This window comes from Spermophilus citellus, assembly GCF_964194105.1.
Source record: "Spermophilus citellus genome assembly, chromosome: 11".
Lineage (NCBI taxonomy): Eukaryota > Metazoa > Chordata > Mammalia > Rodentia > Sciuridae > Spermophilus > Spermophilus citellus.
Window position 1 is genome coordinate 118,151,150 of NC_138192.1, and position 14,870 is coordinate 118,166,019.

General features: G+C 53.9%; 1 protein-coding gene across 1 annotated transcript; it reads left to right on the forward strand.

The window, feature by feature from the left end:
* Window positions 1–698: 698 nt before the first annotated feature.
* On the forward strand, window positions 699–13,500 carry WNT6 (Wnt family member 6). Its single transcript, XM_081261291.1, has 4 exons — window positions 699–1,056; window positions 10,372–10,592; window positions 10,803–11,137; window positions 12,731–13,500. Exons 1-4 carry the CDS (start codon window positions 977–979, stop codon window positions 13,190–13,192), a joined length of 1,098 nt encoding a protein of 365 aa, XP_081117417.1. The 5' UTR covers window positions 699–976; the 3' UTR covers window positions 13,193–13,500.
* The last annotated feature ends 1,370 nt before the right edge of the window (window positions 13,501–14,870 follow it).

Below are 14,870 nucleotides of genomic sequence, written 5' to 3' on the forward strand. Positions count from 1 at the left end.
TAGAGAGGCTCCCCTTGCTGTCTAATCTCCCCCCACTCCCGCCCCTGAACACCGGCCTGAAGAGGCGGGATGGCTGGGGAGCTGGAGCGGAGGCCTAGGGCTTCCTCCTTTCCTCCAGGAAAGGTTGAGGAAGGGGCGTGTGGCGCAGAGACGGCGTTCTGTAAGAGGTGATCCCTCCAAGGTCCGCTGGGCTGCCAGTGGAGTTGACACCCCTCCCGGAGCATCCCGCGCCCCAGGCCGACTTCCTCTCCTGGTCCCCGCCAGCACAGCATCTCCCTCTGCACAGCTCCCCCCCCCCCCAAACTCCTTCATTCCTGGGAAGTTTTCTCTCTTTACAGTCAACAAACCTGTCAAACGTCTCCCTTCTAGCCAGCCCCCCCTCCCTCAGCTCTTCTTCTTTCCTCCCTCTCTTACCCCTCTCTACTCTTCTTCCCCGCCCCTCCTTGCCCCCGACTCCTAACGGCCCGGGGCGGCGGGGGGCAGCCCCGAGAGGCGGGATGAGCGGGTGAGGCGGGCGGGTCCCGCAGCTAGGAGCGCGCTGCGGCCCCGCCCCGGCACCCGGCTCCCGCCCTCTGCTGCGCTCTGCGCTCGCCGCCCCGGGGCTCACGCTCCCTCCCGAGAGTGCCGCCGCCTGACTGTCGCAACTGCCACCCCCAAGGCCCCCCTGCCCCCCGCCCCCGCCCACGCCCGGGCCCCGTTCCCCTCCTACCCCCGCCCCCGGCTCTGATTTCTTCTCCCGAGCGAGCTCGGCAGGAGACTCAGGCACTGGCTGCCCGGTCCGCTCTCCGCCTCCGCCGCGCCCTCCTCGCCCGGGATGGCCCCCCCCGCCGCCGCCGCCGCCGCCGCCGGCGGAGCCATCGCCTCCAGACCGCCGCCTTAGTCGCTGAGCTCGTCCTGAAGCCCTGGCGGCCCAGCGCACCTACTCGTTCTGCAGCCTCGCCAGCTGCCCGCGCCTGCAGGCGATAGACAAGTCACGATGCTGCCGTCCGTGTCCTCCCTCCTCGGGCTGCTGTTGCTGTTACTCCTGTGTCCAGCGCACGTCGGCGGACTGTGGTGGTGAGTGCTGCAATGGGGCTGTCCCAGTGCGGCTCCGAACTCAGAGGGTGGGGATCCGTGGACCAGTCGAAGGGCTCCGCACTGTACTCCTGACTTTACGGACTTTATCTGCTCGCGGAACCCTGCTGCAGGGCAGTGGCCTGGGGACCCTGGGCAAAGGTGCCTGGAGTTCTCCTCACGGTCTCCGCCGGGGGCGCTTTTTAAGTACCACTTTGACGTTCCCAACCCCTGGACACATTCTATTGTGTTTCCTCCTCCCCGGTCCTCCCCTCCCCCCAAGTACTGAGCTCAGTTCAGATCACTAAGAATTGGCGGGTAGGTAGGAAAGAGTTTCTGAGACCGAGATCTGTAATCAGAGATTTGAAGAAAAGAATGAGTGAGGAGGGTTCCGGAACTAGGGGAGGGGGGCTGGATATTGGGCGCTCCCTCCTCAGGCAGAGGAAAAAGGTGGGAAGGCAGAGAGTCAAACAGCTGCCCCTCTCCCCTCTTTGCCTACCAGCCCACCAGCTTCTCTCTGTGCCTTCTTCAGCGTGGGCAGTAGGATAGAGGAAAGGAATGCAAAGGGGGAAACTGAGTCAGGACCCTGACTTTCTCCCCCTAACAAGGAAGAGAAAGAAAAGCAAGAAAGGGATCCAGGCCCCTGGCCCTTCCAGATATGAAGGTCATTGATTAAAAAATAAATAAATAAAAGTGCAGCCCAGGAGATGCGGGAACCGGGAGGATCCTGGTGGAAGGGAGAGGGACCTGGTTTGCCAAGGGACAGGGGACATCTTCAAAGTCTTGGCATCTAGCCTTGGCAGACACTAGCCAGCGAAGGTTGCGGGAGTTTTGAGCCTTGAGGGATGGGCAGGGCGAGGAAGGTGGGTGCCCGCCTGGTCTGCTCAGAGATCGAAATCCTGAAGTCTCCCCCCCCCCCCAACACTACCCCTTTTCTTAGGTCTACGGAGCCTCAAACCCGCCGGGGATAGCTCAGCGTTTAGAGGGGAGGGATTTGGACAATAGTGCTAATGAATCATCCAATCCTAAGAAGGCAGAAGGTTCTCTATTTGCATATTACCAATTCATTGGTTGAACTCCCACACTCCAGTCCTCGCCCACCTCGCTGGTTTGGAAGGAGGGGTTAGGCAGGCAAATCCTCTCTTCTGGCGAGATAAAGTAGGATGCCCATACAGCGAGTTGCCAGCGGTTATCTCTTCCGTGATGCGGGAAAGACATCCCTCCTGGGTGTCAATAAGGGGGCAAACTGAGGATGATCATGGTCTCAATTGGGAACATGCGCTCTTTGATCCTAGTTTAGCACAATGCAGTAGCACAAACAGACCTGAGATCTAATCTCAGCCATTAAATCAGTGATCTTGGGCAAGTCACTTTCCCTCCCAGTCCGGCAAGGTCTTAATTATAAAGTAGGGATAACGATCTTTCTACCTGGAAGGCTGGCCGGGAGGTTTAGTTGGGGAAATGACCTGACATTCAGAAATACTCTTCACAGCCCAGCTTCTCCAGGCCAAGGTCCCCAGGGGGCAAAAAATGTGATTAATTTAAATTCAAAATCTAGAGTCCCAATTAAAACTTAGTAAAGGGATCTCTCCTTTCTCAAACACACCTATCCTAACTCTGCCTTTTCTCGAGGTCTGGGGTCAGGATTGTTCTCTGGTGGCAGTTGCCTTCCCTCTCCTCCCTTCTCATCTGTCAAATCGTTCTAATCCTTACAGTTAAAATTCCACTTTCCTCCATGAAACTGTTTCTCTGTCCTTCAGTTGCCTTCTCTATGCTCCCAGTACCCCAAGCATTGGGCAATTACTGCATTTTATTGACAACCATCTGCTGTGGGGTCTCTATTCTGCTCCTGGAAGTCAGAGTCTTTATATTTTTAGGGTCCCCCAGGCCCAAGACAATGTAGGTGCTGAAGATAGGTTTGTGGAATATTGTCAAACTGGTTGATTAGTCTTTCTAGGGGTTTGTATCTGTGGGGGTTTCTTTGTTCAAGAGGGACTGCTGGGTGGAAGCCAAGAGGAGCCTGGTCCCTCAGAGACTGACCCTGAAGCTGGGATGCAGGGAGTGGGGGAGGAGCTGAGGAGGGCAGGTGTGGGAGAACACAGAGGCCTTCATGGCACAGCTGCAGGGTGAGCCGGGTGAAGAGTGAGGGGCCTGGGTGATAAGGTGGCTGAGAATGCCTCACTCAGAGGTGCCTCAGAGAGAGCCTGACCCTCCCACCTGCCTCAGCCCCTCCCTCTCCTGGATTTCTGAAGATTCATTCCTTTGGTCTAAGCCCTGACTCCCATTCACTTGATCTTTCACTCTGCCTACTCCAGTCCCCACCCCACCTCACCACTGCCCTCCAAGGTCAGATTTGGTGGGTGGTTAGGCTGGTGGGTGGGATCTGGCTCAGTAGTTGGCCTGAGGCTCTTCCTGTCCCTCCCATCTCACTTTAGCTGGGAGCTTTCAGGTCGTTCTCCGATGTCCAGGACGCGCTCTGCTGGCCTTCTTCTCCTTACTTCTCAGGATGCTGGTCAGAGCTCCAAATGGTAGCCAGGAAAGCAGCAGGACCTACAGCAGCCACTCTGACATACCAGCAGTGGCCAGGCTGGGATCAAAGGGGCCTTGAGGACCTCTGAGTAGAAAGGAGGGTCTAGGCGGAGGGTGACTCAGGCCCTGAAATTGGCTCAGGGACCTGGCTTCAGGTTCCAAAGAAGTTTCCCTTCTGCTCTCCTTTCCTTTCTGCCTCCCCCCCCCCCATCTCAATGCATGTATTCTGGACTCTCCTGCCAGCTTCTTTCTCTGTGTCTCTCTATCCATCTTGTAACCATTGTCTTTGTGAATCTCAGAATCCCCGATTCCAGGACATTGGCCAGGCTTTCTTGAGGTCATCTTGTCCAGTCACTGCCTTCAGGCCATCCACCTTACGCTCTAGTACCAGTAGTCCCCAGAGTGGGATAGAGAAGGAGAGACTCTGGCATCCTGGCTCACCAGCTCCCCACTCTTACCCTGCTCCTCTCCTGCTCTCCCCCAGGAAGTTCTTCACAATGTCTGACCCATCTTTATTTATACCTTCAATCAGTGAATGTAGAAAAGAGCTCGCTCTTATGGAAGTGCTAAATCAATCTCCCTTCTCTTTTCCTTTCTTCTTTCTGTTTTATTTTTTCTCTGAAAGAGAAAACTAACTCCTCTTGTTCCACTAGGAAAAACACCACCCAGTCCCCTCCCACATCCCATCTTGCCTTCACCACCCCCACTTCACATATGGAAAGGAAACAGGCACCAGAGGCCTAGGATAGCCTCATCTCTGGCTCCACAGGGAAGCAGGGAAAGACCTTGGCCTCTTCCTAACACCCAAGTTTTCCAGCTGTCACCTCCACCCCAGGCCGGACCTGGCCACCCTTTCCAATTCTGTCTTAATCTGGGACCCCTGACCCTTCATGGTCAGTCCTGTTGCTGGCCCCTGCCAAGCTCCAGGGTCGGGTGGGATGGGGGTAGGGTGGCTATCCATTCCCCACTCCAGGCCTCCCGCCTTGGCAGCTTCCCCAAGGGAGACAATGAGGCTGTGAGCAGAAAAGGGCAGGGGCAGAAGGAGGCTGGCTTGATCCAGGCCAGAGTATGCCCTGGGCCCACCAGAGTCCTGGCACTGTGACATTTCCTGGGGGGTGCGGCCCTCCTGCCCCGTTCTCATCAGAAGAGAGGAGTTGGTGGGGGGAGGTCAGTGGGAGGCCTGCTCACCAGGGCCCAGCAAGGGGGATTCCAGAATGAACACTTTGATGGGGAAGTGCAGCTGTGGAAGGGATGAGGCAGGGCTGGGCAGGGCTGGCAGCCAGGCTGGGGGCCAGTAGAGCCAGAACACTAGGAAAAGACCTATCCTCTGCAACTGGTGAGAGTGGCTCCGGACCTCCATGCCCCAGCTGGAACGCCGGAAGAGTTGAGGGAGAAAATTTTGCCACGAGGTTTTCTGCCTGGTTCCATCAGCTCTGAGTCCTCTGTTTAAACTAGAAGTAGATCTAAAAGGAACTCGGAGATCATCTGGTCCAATATTCATGGTGGGAGCAGGATGCCCAGGGACAGGAGGTGACTTGCCCAGTGCCCCAGAATACTGGTAGCCGAGAGCTGGGGCTGAGAGTTTGCCTTCTGCTCAGCTCCGTCCTTGCGTGCAGTGGCAGGTGGGCATCAGGAAAGGGCCACAAGGCCTTTCACAGGCCCCTTTGCTCCCCTATCCACCCCCAGATGGGTGCTCCCTACCCTACTGGGGAGAACAGAAGGTGTGCAACAGACTCCTCATGCATCCACTTAAGAGCCAGTCTGTCCACTGCTTTGCCTCCCAGAGCCATGACCAGTAGGAAACCCTTTTATATGGTGAGGTCTCTCAGGGAAGGCAAAGCCCCGGCCTCTCCAGGAGCCGTGAAGAGAGAGGCGTTGAGGACAGACAGAGGGAACCAAATTGGGTCAGAGTGGAGGAGGGAAGGAATGGGGGTCACTGGTGGACAGTGGGGAGGCAGGGGTTAATGGAGCTGGGGCATCACTGGCTTTCATGTGGTAGTTGGGATGGGGGTAGGGACTGGGGGAGGGGGAACAGTAATTACTGAGTTAGACAGAGCAGGACAGGACAGGCGGGCGGGCACAGGCCCGGCAGCCTCAGCAGCCGTCAGGCAACATTTTTCTGCCCCTTCTCCACCACCCACCTCCTCCACCTCCATACAGCCCCCACCCACAGCCCCAGGGCTCAGGGCTCCCTCTGCTGGCTCCTGGGAGGTGGGGTCAGTCTAGGGACCTGGGGGGGGGGGCGCGGGAAATACAGGAAGGCCTGCTGTGAGACCCTCCAGAGGAGGCTGGGCACCCATATGGACTGTGGGCCTTTTGGCCTCAATGATCCCATCAGGAGTGCTTGCTGAGGAAGAAGAGGGGCCCTAGAGGGTACTAATATACCTGGGCAGGGCTGGATAAAGGAGGAGGTGATACAGATCCAGGCTGAGAAGTGAGGTGGGGAGTTGGAGAAAAGGGTGTTCTCAGGAAGCCAAACAGACCACCTGTGCTGTGCAGACCCAAGAGTTAGATGAAGTGAATGGGATGACCAGAAGTCCTTGTCTCAACCCATCCTCTAGACAGGTCTTTGGCACAGGTAACCAGGCAAGGAGGTAGGCATTATTATTTGCGTTTTCCAATTGAGGAAACAGGAGCAGAAGGGTAAGTTTTATCATCCACTCAACAAATACTAAGTACCAGCATCACATGTTGGGGACTCACTCAACTTCATAGAACAAGTAAATGGCAGAGCCCAGAAGTCCCACCCCAAGTCTGATCAATCCCCAAAGCCCTGATGGGCCCTGCTGATGACACCATGCCCTTTGTGAGATTTTTGTCTTTTATGAGTTTTCTATCTAATTGAGAGATAAAACAAGCAAATTTGCTTGCAAACCAGTAAACACCCCCAAGTGAGTGACTGCTAGGACACTTGGGGTGATGAGGAGGGGAGGGCAGGGTCTCAAGGGAGGCTCCTCAGGGCCCAGTGGGTTCTGAGTTGAGCTTGGAGAGATGCTGGCAAGGATTTTGATGACTTAGGGGTACATAGATATTGGCTCTGAGTCTAGAAATTAAGTGGTATGGTCTGGATGGATTCAGAACCCTGCTAGGAGGAAGAGGCGTGGGGAGGAAGATGTGAAAGGCCACCTGGGGTCTTCCCATACCTCACAAAAGTCATTTCCTCCAACCTTGTTTAGATTTTTATGTCATCTAACTTTTCTTGCAGTGGGGAAACCTCCAATGAGTGGCCAGGGCCTGACACTTATCTGTGTAACAGGGGTGAGGTGGCTAGGGGTGGACTAGTTTCTTTGACCCTCTAAATAAAGGTGAAAAGATAAGTTGGAATCTAGAACCCTGGGGCTTCTGGAGCTTAGGTCTACAGAGGCTACCAGTAGAAACTGGCTGACCTCTGATAGCATCTTCCTGGGCATTGATCCTACCAATTATGGTCCATGGGAGAGAGACTTTAGTGTGATCCAAGTGGCCAAGCTCTTAGGCCTTGATCTTTCTTGTCTGAATTCTGAATTATTTTAGGGACAAGCTCTTTTCTAGTAATGGTAGTTTGATTAGAACTGCAGATTCTATATATTGAATATTCCTACCACCACTGCCCTCCAGACTCTAAGATATGCAAATTCCCCAAAGAAACATATATTTTCTGGGCTGATCCAGAGGCCCAAAAAACAGAGTTTAATCCAAATCTCCTGATGGGATCATTGAGGAAGCAGAAGGGAAGGAAGGAAGGTAAAGGAAGAAGGGACACTGGGGAGAGAGGCCGTTAGTCCTGGATCTGGAATCAAATGTTAAATTTGGGGGTGGGAGGATGAGGCTTTCCTTCTAATTCATTTTTCTGAAGCCCCAAGTGGGAACTGATCTGTTCAGAGTGGCTCAGCTCACACAGAGCTGGCAGAATCCAGGGTTCAGAAGCTCTGTACAGTGTTTTGCCCGGGGTGCCCCTGCCATGCCTCTTCTGTTTCATTTCCTATGTCTCTGGGATGGAAGCAAGGATGGGAAGGCAGGGAGTAAGTTGGTCCCTTGGGATTCTAGCTGCTATCACTGCCCATCCCGCCTCCTGACCAGCTCGTAAACAAGTCCAGTTCCCAGGAAGCCAGCCAACCCGGGAGCCAGACCCAGACCAGGAATGGCTCTGAGGCGGCCCCTGGACCTTGTGAAGGGCCAGCCCCATCTCCTGGAGGGCCCTGCCCTGAAGACTCCCCACGATTCCTCTCCTATCTCTAGCTCCTGGGAAGCAGACAAGGTCAAGAGGTTTCTGCCTTTCTCCCTTGCTTGTTCCCACTCCTTCCTGCCTTCCTAGGAGGAGGAGGAGGAGGGAGAGGAGAGGGATGGGGCAGAGTGACCTTGGAAGATAAGTCCAGTCAACCTTGGGAATGGGAGTCAGCAAAGGGCAAGAGTGGGGTGGGGGTGGGGGCTGGGAAACTTAGCAGCAGGGGCTGTGGAGAGTTCGCAGAGCCTCACCCAGCCAGTAGGAAAAAAAAAAATATGTCAGGAAGTGAATCAGGAGCCATGAAATAACACATGCACAGTGGCCTGGGCTCAGGGGAGGATTTCCTCCTTGGGAAGATGGTCATTCATTTATTCAGAAACATGTATTAAATGGTATTCATTATTGTATTATATACTACATATGTTATTCATATGTAACATGATTCATAATATGCAAATTTTCATAGTTAACATTGGGGGTAAATAGAAATTAGGCATCTGAAAATCTGCTAGAGAAAGGAAAATGAGACTGTCATAATTTTCATAGTCTTAGCTGCTGACCCTGTATTAGCTATGCTGGAGGCTGCTCAGATTCGTTTTATAATAAGGTGAGATAGGTGAATGGAGAGAGGATAGATAAATTGATAGATGGGTAGATACATAGAGACTGATCAAATCTCCAGGGTCACTGGCATTAAGAACCAGCTTGGGATCTCCAGCTTTTGTCTACTCCCTTCTGCTCCATCTGTCCCTTCTCTGGGATTGGGGAAAGAGAGGGGCTGGTGTTGGGCGGGTCCTAAGCTCAATGGAAGAGTTGTCTGGAGTATAAATCTTTCCATTGAAAAGATAGTTCCTGAACTATCCCTATGTGAGTAGGGATGATGACAGCAACCTAATCCTACCTGAGAGACAGAGATAGATGATAGACAGATAGATAGATGGATAGATAGATAGATCAAGCCATCATAGATAGAGTGTTAGGAAGCCTTAAAATACTGAGCTTACATATCTTCCTACAACACCTCATCTTTAGTGCTGAGTTCTACCTTAAGACCTAAATTCCTCTTGCTGCTATTTAAGATCATTACATCTCAGAACATGCCTGGGCAGCCTGTACTTGTGGAGCAAATGGGGACAGTGGGGCAGATATGTACTCAAGCAAAGCTGAAAAATGGTCACCTTGACCTTTCACCCATCTGCCATGATTCTCCTCTACATTTTCTCTGGAGACCCTTCTTCCCAACCAGTCTATCTCTGCCCTTTGCAGAGGGTTTTGGGATGGTCTCAAATTACCCTTCCAAGTGCTGTGTCCACATATTTCTTTAAGACAAGGATCCCAGTTAAGTGTTCAAATAGGGGCCATTTGATTAAACGGGTTCCCCCCAGGTGTGAATTCTTGGCTGACAACCTATGGAAACTAAATGTCAGCTCTCTCCTCAGATGGAATGAAGGCAAGGGCGGAGGGATTTCTGAAAGTGTGTGGAACTTCCCATGAGGCTTTACCCACCAAGCCAAACACACCCCCATTGCCCAATTGGATATGTCACCCCAGGGCATAGGCCTTGGCTTGCTGCCATCCTGCTCTGGGAAAGCCACAGACCTTGGAGCTGAAGAAGAGTCAGTGTTACCTACTCTGAAGAAATGCTGCAGAGACTCGGTCCCTAGTTCTTTCCTTCTGCTCTTCAATTCAGGGAAACGGAGGATATGGGGGTAGTTCTAGGCTCCCACCTTAGAGATCTAAGCCTACCTCTCCTGTTCTACAAAGGAGATACCTGGGTTAAAGAGGGGGTATGACCTTCCCCAGAGGTTCCTTCCCTAGCCATTCTAACATCTCATGACCTTCTATGGCCCTGGGATGGTGCCTCCCTTTCATTTGGTCTGTCCAACATATCCATCTTGTGGTCCACTAAGACCAGATCCTTCCTTGATGCTGTTTACTTTTCTTTGTGTGCCGTCTCTCCCCCTCCTCTCCTCTTTCTTCCCCTCTCCCTCTCTGTGCTAGAGATGAACCCAGGAGTGCTCTACCTCTGAACTACATACCCAGCCCTTTTTTAAATTGTTTATTTTGAAACAGGGTCTTGCTAAGTTGCCCAGGCTGGGCTTGAACTTGTGATTCTCTTGCCTTAGCCTCCCAAGAAGCTGGGATTACAGGTGTGTATCACCATACTGGCTCTTTGGTGTCTCTTTCTGATGTATGCTTTCTTTGACAGCCTTCTTGATCTTTCTTTTGCTAATTTCTTCCTTGTCTCCCTTTTGGGCTAGGCCTGTTGAATTTTAGCCTTGGCCTACCTTGTGCCAACTGCCTTCATCTTGAGTCACGTTCCCATAAGAATTTGTTAATTAAGATGTACACAGAAGGATGAGTGAGACTGCATCTTGCTCTTTAGCAATTTTCAGTCTAGAATGTAGTCAAGAGGGGACACAGACATGGCATGGTAAGGGAACCAGATAGGACAACCTTCATCTCAGCTGATAGGGAGGCACACCATAGCTCCTGGCTATGGGCTGAGTGGGGTTGGTCTCACTCTCTTCCAGGCTTGCTCTTTTCTGAGTTACACCCCTGACCTGCTGTTCTATGATTCCCAGGGCCGTGGGCAGCCCCTTGGTCATGGACCCCACCAGCATCTGCAGGAAGGCACGGCGACTGGCAGGGCGGCAGGCTGAGTTGTGCCAGGCTGAGCCAGAAGTGGTAGCAGAGTTAGCCCGGGGCGCCCGGCTTGGGGTGCGAGAGTGCCAGTTCCAGTTCCGCTTCCGACGCTGGAACTGCTCCAGCCACAGCAAAGCCTTTGGGCGCATCCTGCAGCAGGGTCAGTGTGGGGAGATGGCCTGGTGGGAGGGGGGCTGCTTCCTCTCTGCTGGAAAGCTGGAGGAGAGGGGAGGAGTTTGGGGGAGGATGCCTGAGTCCGACCTCCCCGCTGATCTTGGGCTCCCTGGCCCACCTTGCCCCTCCACACCCTGCATAGACCCTGTCTCCCAGGCCTTTCCCTACCGCTTGACTGTCCCTCCTTCATCCACAGACATTAGGGAGACTGCCTTCGTTTTTGCAATTACGGCTGCCGGCGCCAGCCACGCGGTCACACAGGCCTGTTCCATGGGCGAGCTGCTGCAGTGTGGCTGCCAGGCCCCCCGGGGTCGGGCCCCTCCTCGGCCCTCCAGCCTGCCTGGCACCCCAGGGCCCCCTGCACCCGCAGGCTCCCCAGACGCCACCGCTGCCTGGGAGTGGGGAGGCTGTGGTGACGACGTGGACTTTGGGGATGAGAAGTCCAGGCTCTTTATGGATGCCCGACACAAGCGGGGACGAGGAGACATCCGAGCGTTGGTGCAACTACACAACAATGAGGCAGGCCGGCTGGTGCGTATGGGCCGGGGTGTGCACGGGGTCAGTGAGGAAATGGTGTGCTGGCGAGTACAGTGTGGGTGGCAGCATGTTTATGGAAGTGTGGGCGTGAGTGAAGAGTGTTGGTGAAGGAGTGTGTTGGTGAGAGTGAACGGGACAGAGGAGGCACTTGGGAAGGTTGGGAGGGACATGGATGCCTGTGGAAGGTGAGAGGAGAGGTGTCCAATCCAGAAGTGGACAGGGCTTCGGAGGGCCTGATGCTGGCTGATAGATAACTCAAAGAACAGCAACCAGGGTCTTTAGGAACCCAAGGTGGGAGAGGACCTCTGACACAAGACAAGTGAGGCAAAGCTGGGGTGGGTAGAGATCTGGATGCCAGGTCAGGAGCAAGAGAAGGAGACAAAGATGGAGGATGGAAGCAAGAATCGAAGCAGGGACAAACGTATGGGGTCTGGAGGCAGGGAAGTGAGGGAGGCCTAGAAAGGTCCCAGAGCAGGCTGGAAGGGAAAGCAGGTTTGGAAAGGAGTGAAGGACCAGAGGCCCAACCTGGCCGAGGGAGGAAGGGGTCAGGTGGAGGCCTGGAAAGCTCTGTTTCTGGGCATTCCAACAGGTTGCCCAGTAACCCCAGATCAGGTCTCACATGCTCAGAGCCATGGCAGCCCCACCCTACTATTCCCCCTCTGCTGTGAAGAGGGTCCCAGGACTATTGTTGAGGGATAAGAAACCTACCTGGGTCGAATGGTTCTAGAAGTAGGGCAGGTGAGGGTCAGAGAGAGAGAGGTCACACAAATCTGTAGGTCAAGTTAGCCCCTGACCTCTGAGCTTTACAGTTGATTTTCATGGGCCATCTGACTGGTACATGTGGGATTATGGCTCTTAGACCCCAGCCTCAGACCAAACAACAAAGAAGAGGGAAGCCTCCTTGGTTCTGTTCTCAGTAGTGTATTCACTGGGGCCCTCCTGCGCCCTGTGCCCCAATCCTAGAGTGTTCTAGGGAAACACACACACACACACACACACACACACACACACACACACACACATTGTGCGTCCCTTAGGGTTCCAGCCTGAGGCATTGGGCAGGGAAGGAGGAGGGGGCCAGGAGAGGAATGTCCAGACAGGCCCGCATACCTGTCGAGAGGGTTGGGAGGGGTGGTGGGGACAGACGCCCAGGCGGGCTCTGTGTCTGCTCAGCCCAGCCTGGGGCCCTGAGAGGCTGGAATGAGAAGGCCAGGTTGGCAGGAAGGCTAAGCTTCCACAGCTGCCCCTTCTCCCCGCCTCTCCCCGTTTCCAGTGAGAATTTCACCCTTGGCGTCCGTCCATTCTGCTTTCTCCCTGGCTTTGGACGCTGGAATCTCTATGGAACTTACTGTCCCCCCAATTTCCACTTCTCTTACTTCTCCGTCCTGTCGTTCTTCCTCTCGCTTCTCTCTGAATTGTCGCTTCCTTAATTTTCTCCTCCTCGCTTGGCATTCTCCCTTTTTAAATTGTTTTTTATCCTCCATTCGGTTCATACCTCCTGCCCCCAATCTTTTTTCTGTCTTTCTTATGGGCCTTTCCCCGCCCCGTGCCCCTCATTTGTCCCCATCCCTCCCCTGCTCCCCTCAGGCCGTGCGGAGCCACACGCGCACCGAATGCAAGTGCCACGGGCTGTCCGGCTCCTGCGCACTGCGCACCTGCTGGCAGAAGCTGCCCCCGTTCCGCGAGGTGGGAGCGCGGCTGCTGGAGCGCTTCCACGGCGCCTCACGCGTCATGGGCACCAACGACGGCAAGGCCCTACTGCCCGCAGTTCGCACGCTCAAGCCGCCAGGCCGCGCTGACCTCCTGTACGCCGCGGATTCGCCAGACTTCTGTGCCCCCAACCGGCGCACCGGCTCGCCAGGCACTCGCGGCCGTGCCTGCAACAGCAGTGCCCCGGACCTCAGTGGCTGCGATCTATTGTGCTGCGGCCGTGGGCACCGCCAAGAGAGCGTACAGCTCGAGGAGAACTGCCTGTGCCGCTTCCACTGGTGCTGCGTGGTGCAGTGCCACCGCTGCCGCGTGCGCAAGGAGCTCAGCCTCTGCCTCTGATCCGCTGCCCAGCTCACCATTTACGCAGAGCCGCCTTTCGCCTTTCGGCACCAGCAGGACCTCTGGGCTCCAGTAGGGAGCGCTGCCTGAGCCCAGCCTTTCCTTGGGAAATTCCACCTCCCAGGCTTAGGGAAATTGGAGACAGTGGCCTGGGGTATGCATCCGCCCACGAAGGCCAAGTGCGCCAGACGGATTCTGGAGAGGCGCTCTGGGAGTTTCTGGGGGAGACTATACAAACCCTCTAGGTGGAAACCAAAAAGGCGGTCTCCAGGCCTCTGGAGAGGGGCTCCTCAGAACCACTGGCCATGGGATGGATGGGTGAGTTTAGCATCAATAAAGATATTTAAACCAATAGGACCAGATGCATGGTTTGAGAGGAGGACTGGTCTCCCTCGGGCTGCCAGAAGGCTCGAGAAGGAGTGTGTAAAGGGAGACGGTTTTGATGGAACTAGCATCTTAAAGGTTGTCACCTGGGTACCTGTCTCCTCTGCCACCGTATTGGACTCTCCTGGAAATCCTGTACCTTCACACTTTTACCCTTTTTGTCTCACAGTGGGAGCCTGCAGGTGAGGAAGAACTAGTGATTCCACTTTAAAGGGACAGAAGGTCCAGGAAAGGGAGACAAGAAGCCTCTGGTGTGCTCTGCTCTGGGGCCAGCCCTGTCCATCATATTTAGGCATTGTGTTTATTTCTGTGGCCCCTGGGGAATTCAAGGGTAGGCTTCTGGGGCCAGCCAAATCCATGAGATTAAAGCAGTTTATCAACTGTAGAATATGATGAAACTAGGTGATTAGCAACACCAGCTTCTTCTGTGGTCAAAACTAACCTTACCCCTATTAGCACTGAAAAGACTGCCCACACATTTCTAGTCCTGCTTGGAGGGGAAAAGAGTTTTTTCTTGGCACCCAACCACACCACCTTCCTTCTGGCTCCTTTGAAAGTTGGGGGTAAAGGGATGTGAGCAGTTCTGGAGAAACCTGGGGGAATTGTGGGTATTTGAAGTCCTCACTTTCCCCCGTCCAAATAATGCAATGTAGGACAAAGGATGAGCTTTGCATTCAAGAGCTCTGAGTTTGAAGCTGCTACTGCTTAGTTTATAACATAGGCTAACCTAGCCTCAGTTTATGTGCCTATAAACAATGGGAATATCACCCCATTTCAATTATCCCTTGCTGCATAATGAACAATTCCAAAGAAATTACTTCTCAGGATTCTTCAGGTCAGACATTCATTGGAACTCAGGTGGGTGGTTCTGCTCCATATGGTAGGCCCTCAGGTTGGGGGCTGAGCTGGGCTGGACTGCCTAAGAGTCTTCCTTCCCATATCTAGGGCCTCAGAGCTTCTTTTAGTATTCTTTTGATGTGACTGTCTTGGGCTTCCTCCCAGCATGGTGGCCTTAGGGTTACTCAGATTTCTTACATAAGGCTTGCTTTCTAAGAGAGGGTGTCAAACTAGAAGCAGAAATTGTGTCTTCTTAAAGTCCAGAATCACTGGCACTCTGTATCAGTCACAGTAAGTCATAGAACCAGCCAAAATTGAAGGCGGTGTGTGTGTGTGTGGGGGGCAGCGGCAAACAGACTCCACCTTTTAATAGGAAACATGGCAAAGAATTTGCAGCCATCACAATACATCCAAAACTGTTGCCTGGAAGGCTTTTATTTATTTTCTTTAGATAGAA

What these genes read in the sequence shown, in the direction of transcription:
- WNT6 (XM_081261291.1), top strand. Translation starts at nt 977, where the DNA reads ATGCTGCCGTCCGTGTCCTCCCTCCTCGGGCTGCTGTTGCTGTTACTC. An exon ending in CACGTCGGCGGACTGTGGTG is followed by an intron (nt 1,057 to 10,371) that starts GTGAGTGCTGCA and finishes TATGATTCCCAG; the next exon opens with GGCCGTGGGCAGCCCCTTGG. An exon ending in ACAATGAGGCAGGCCGGCTG is followed by an intron (nt 11,138 to 12,730) that starts GTGCGTATGGGC and finishes TGCTCCCCTCAG; the next exon opens with GCCGTGCGGAGCCACACGCG.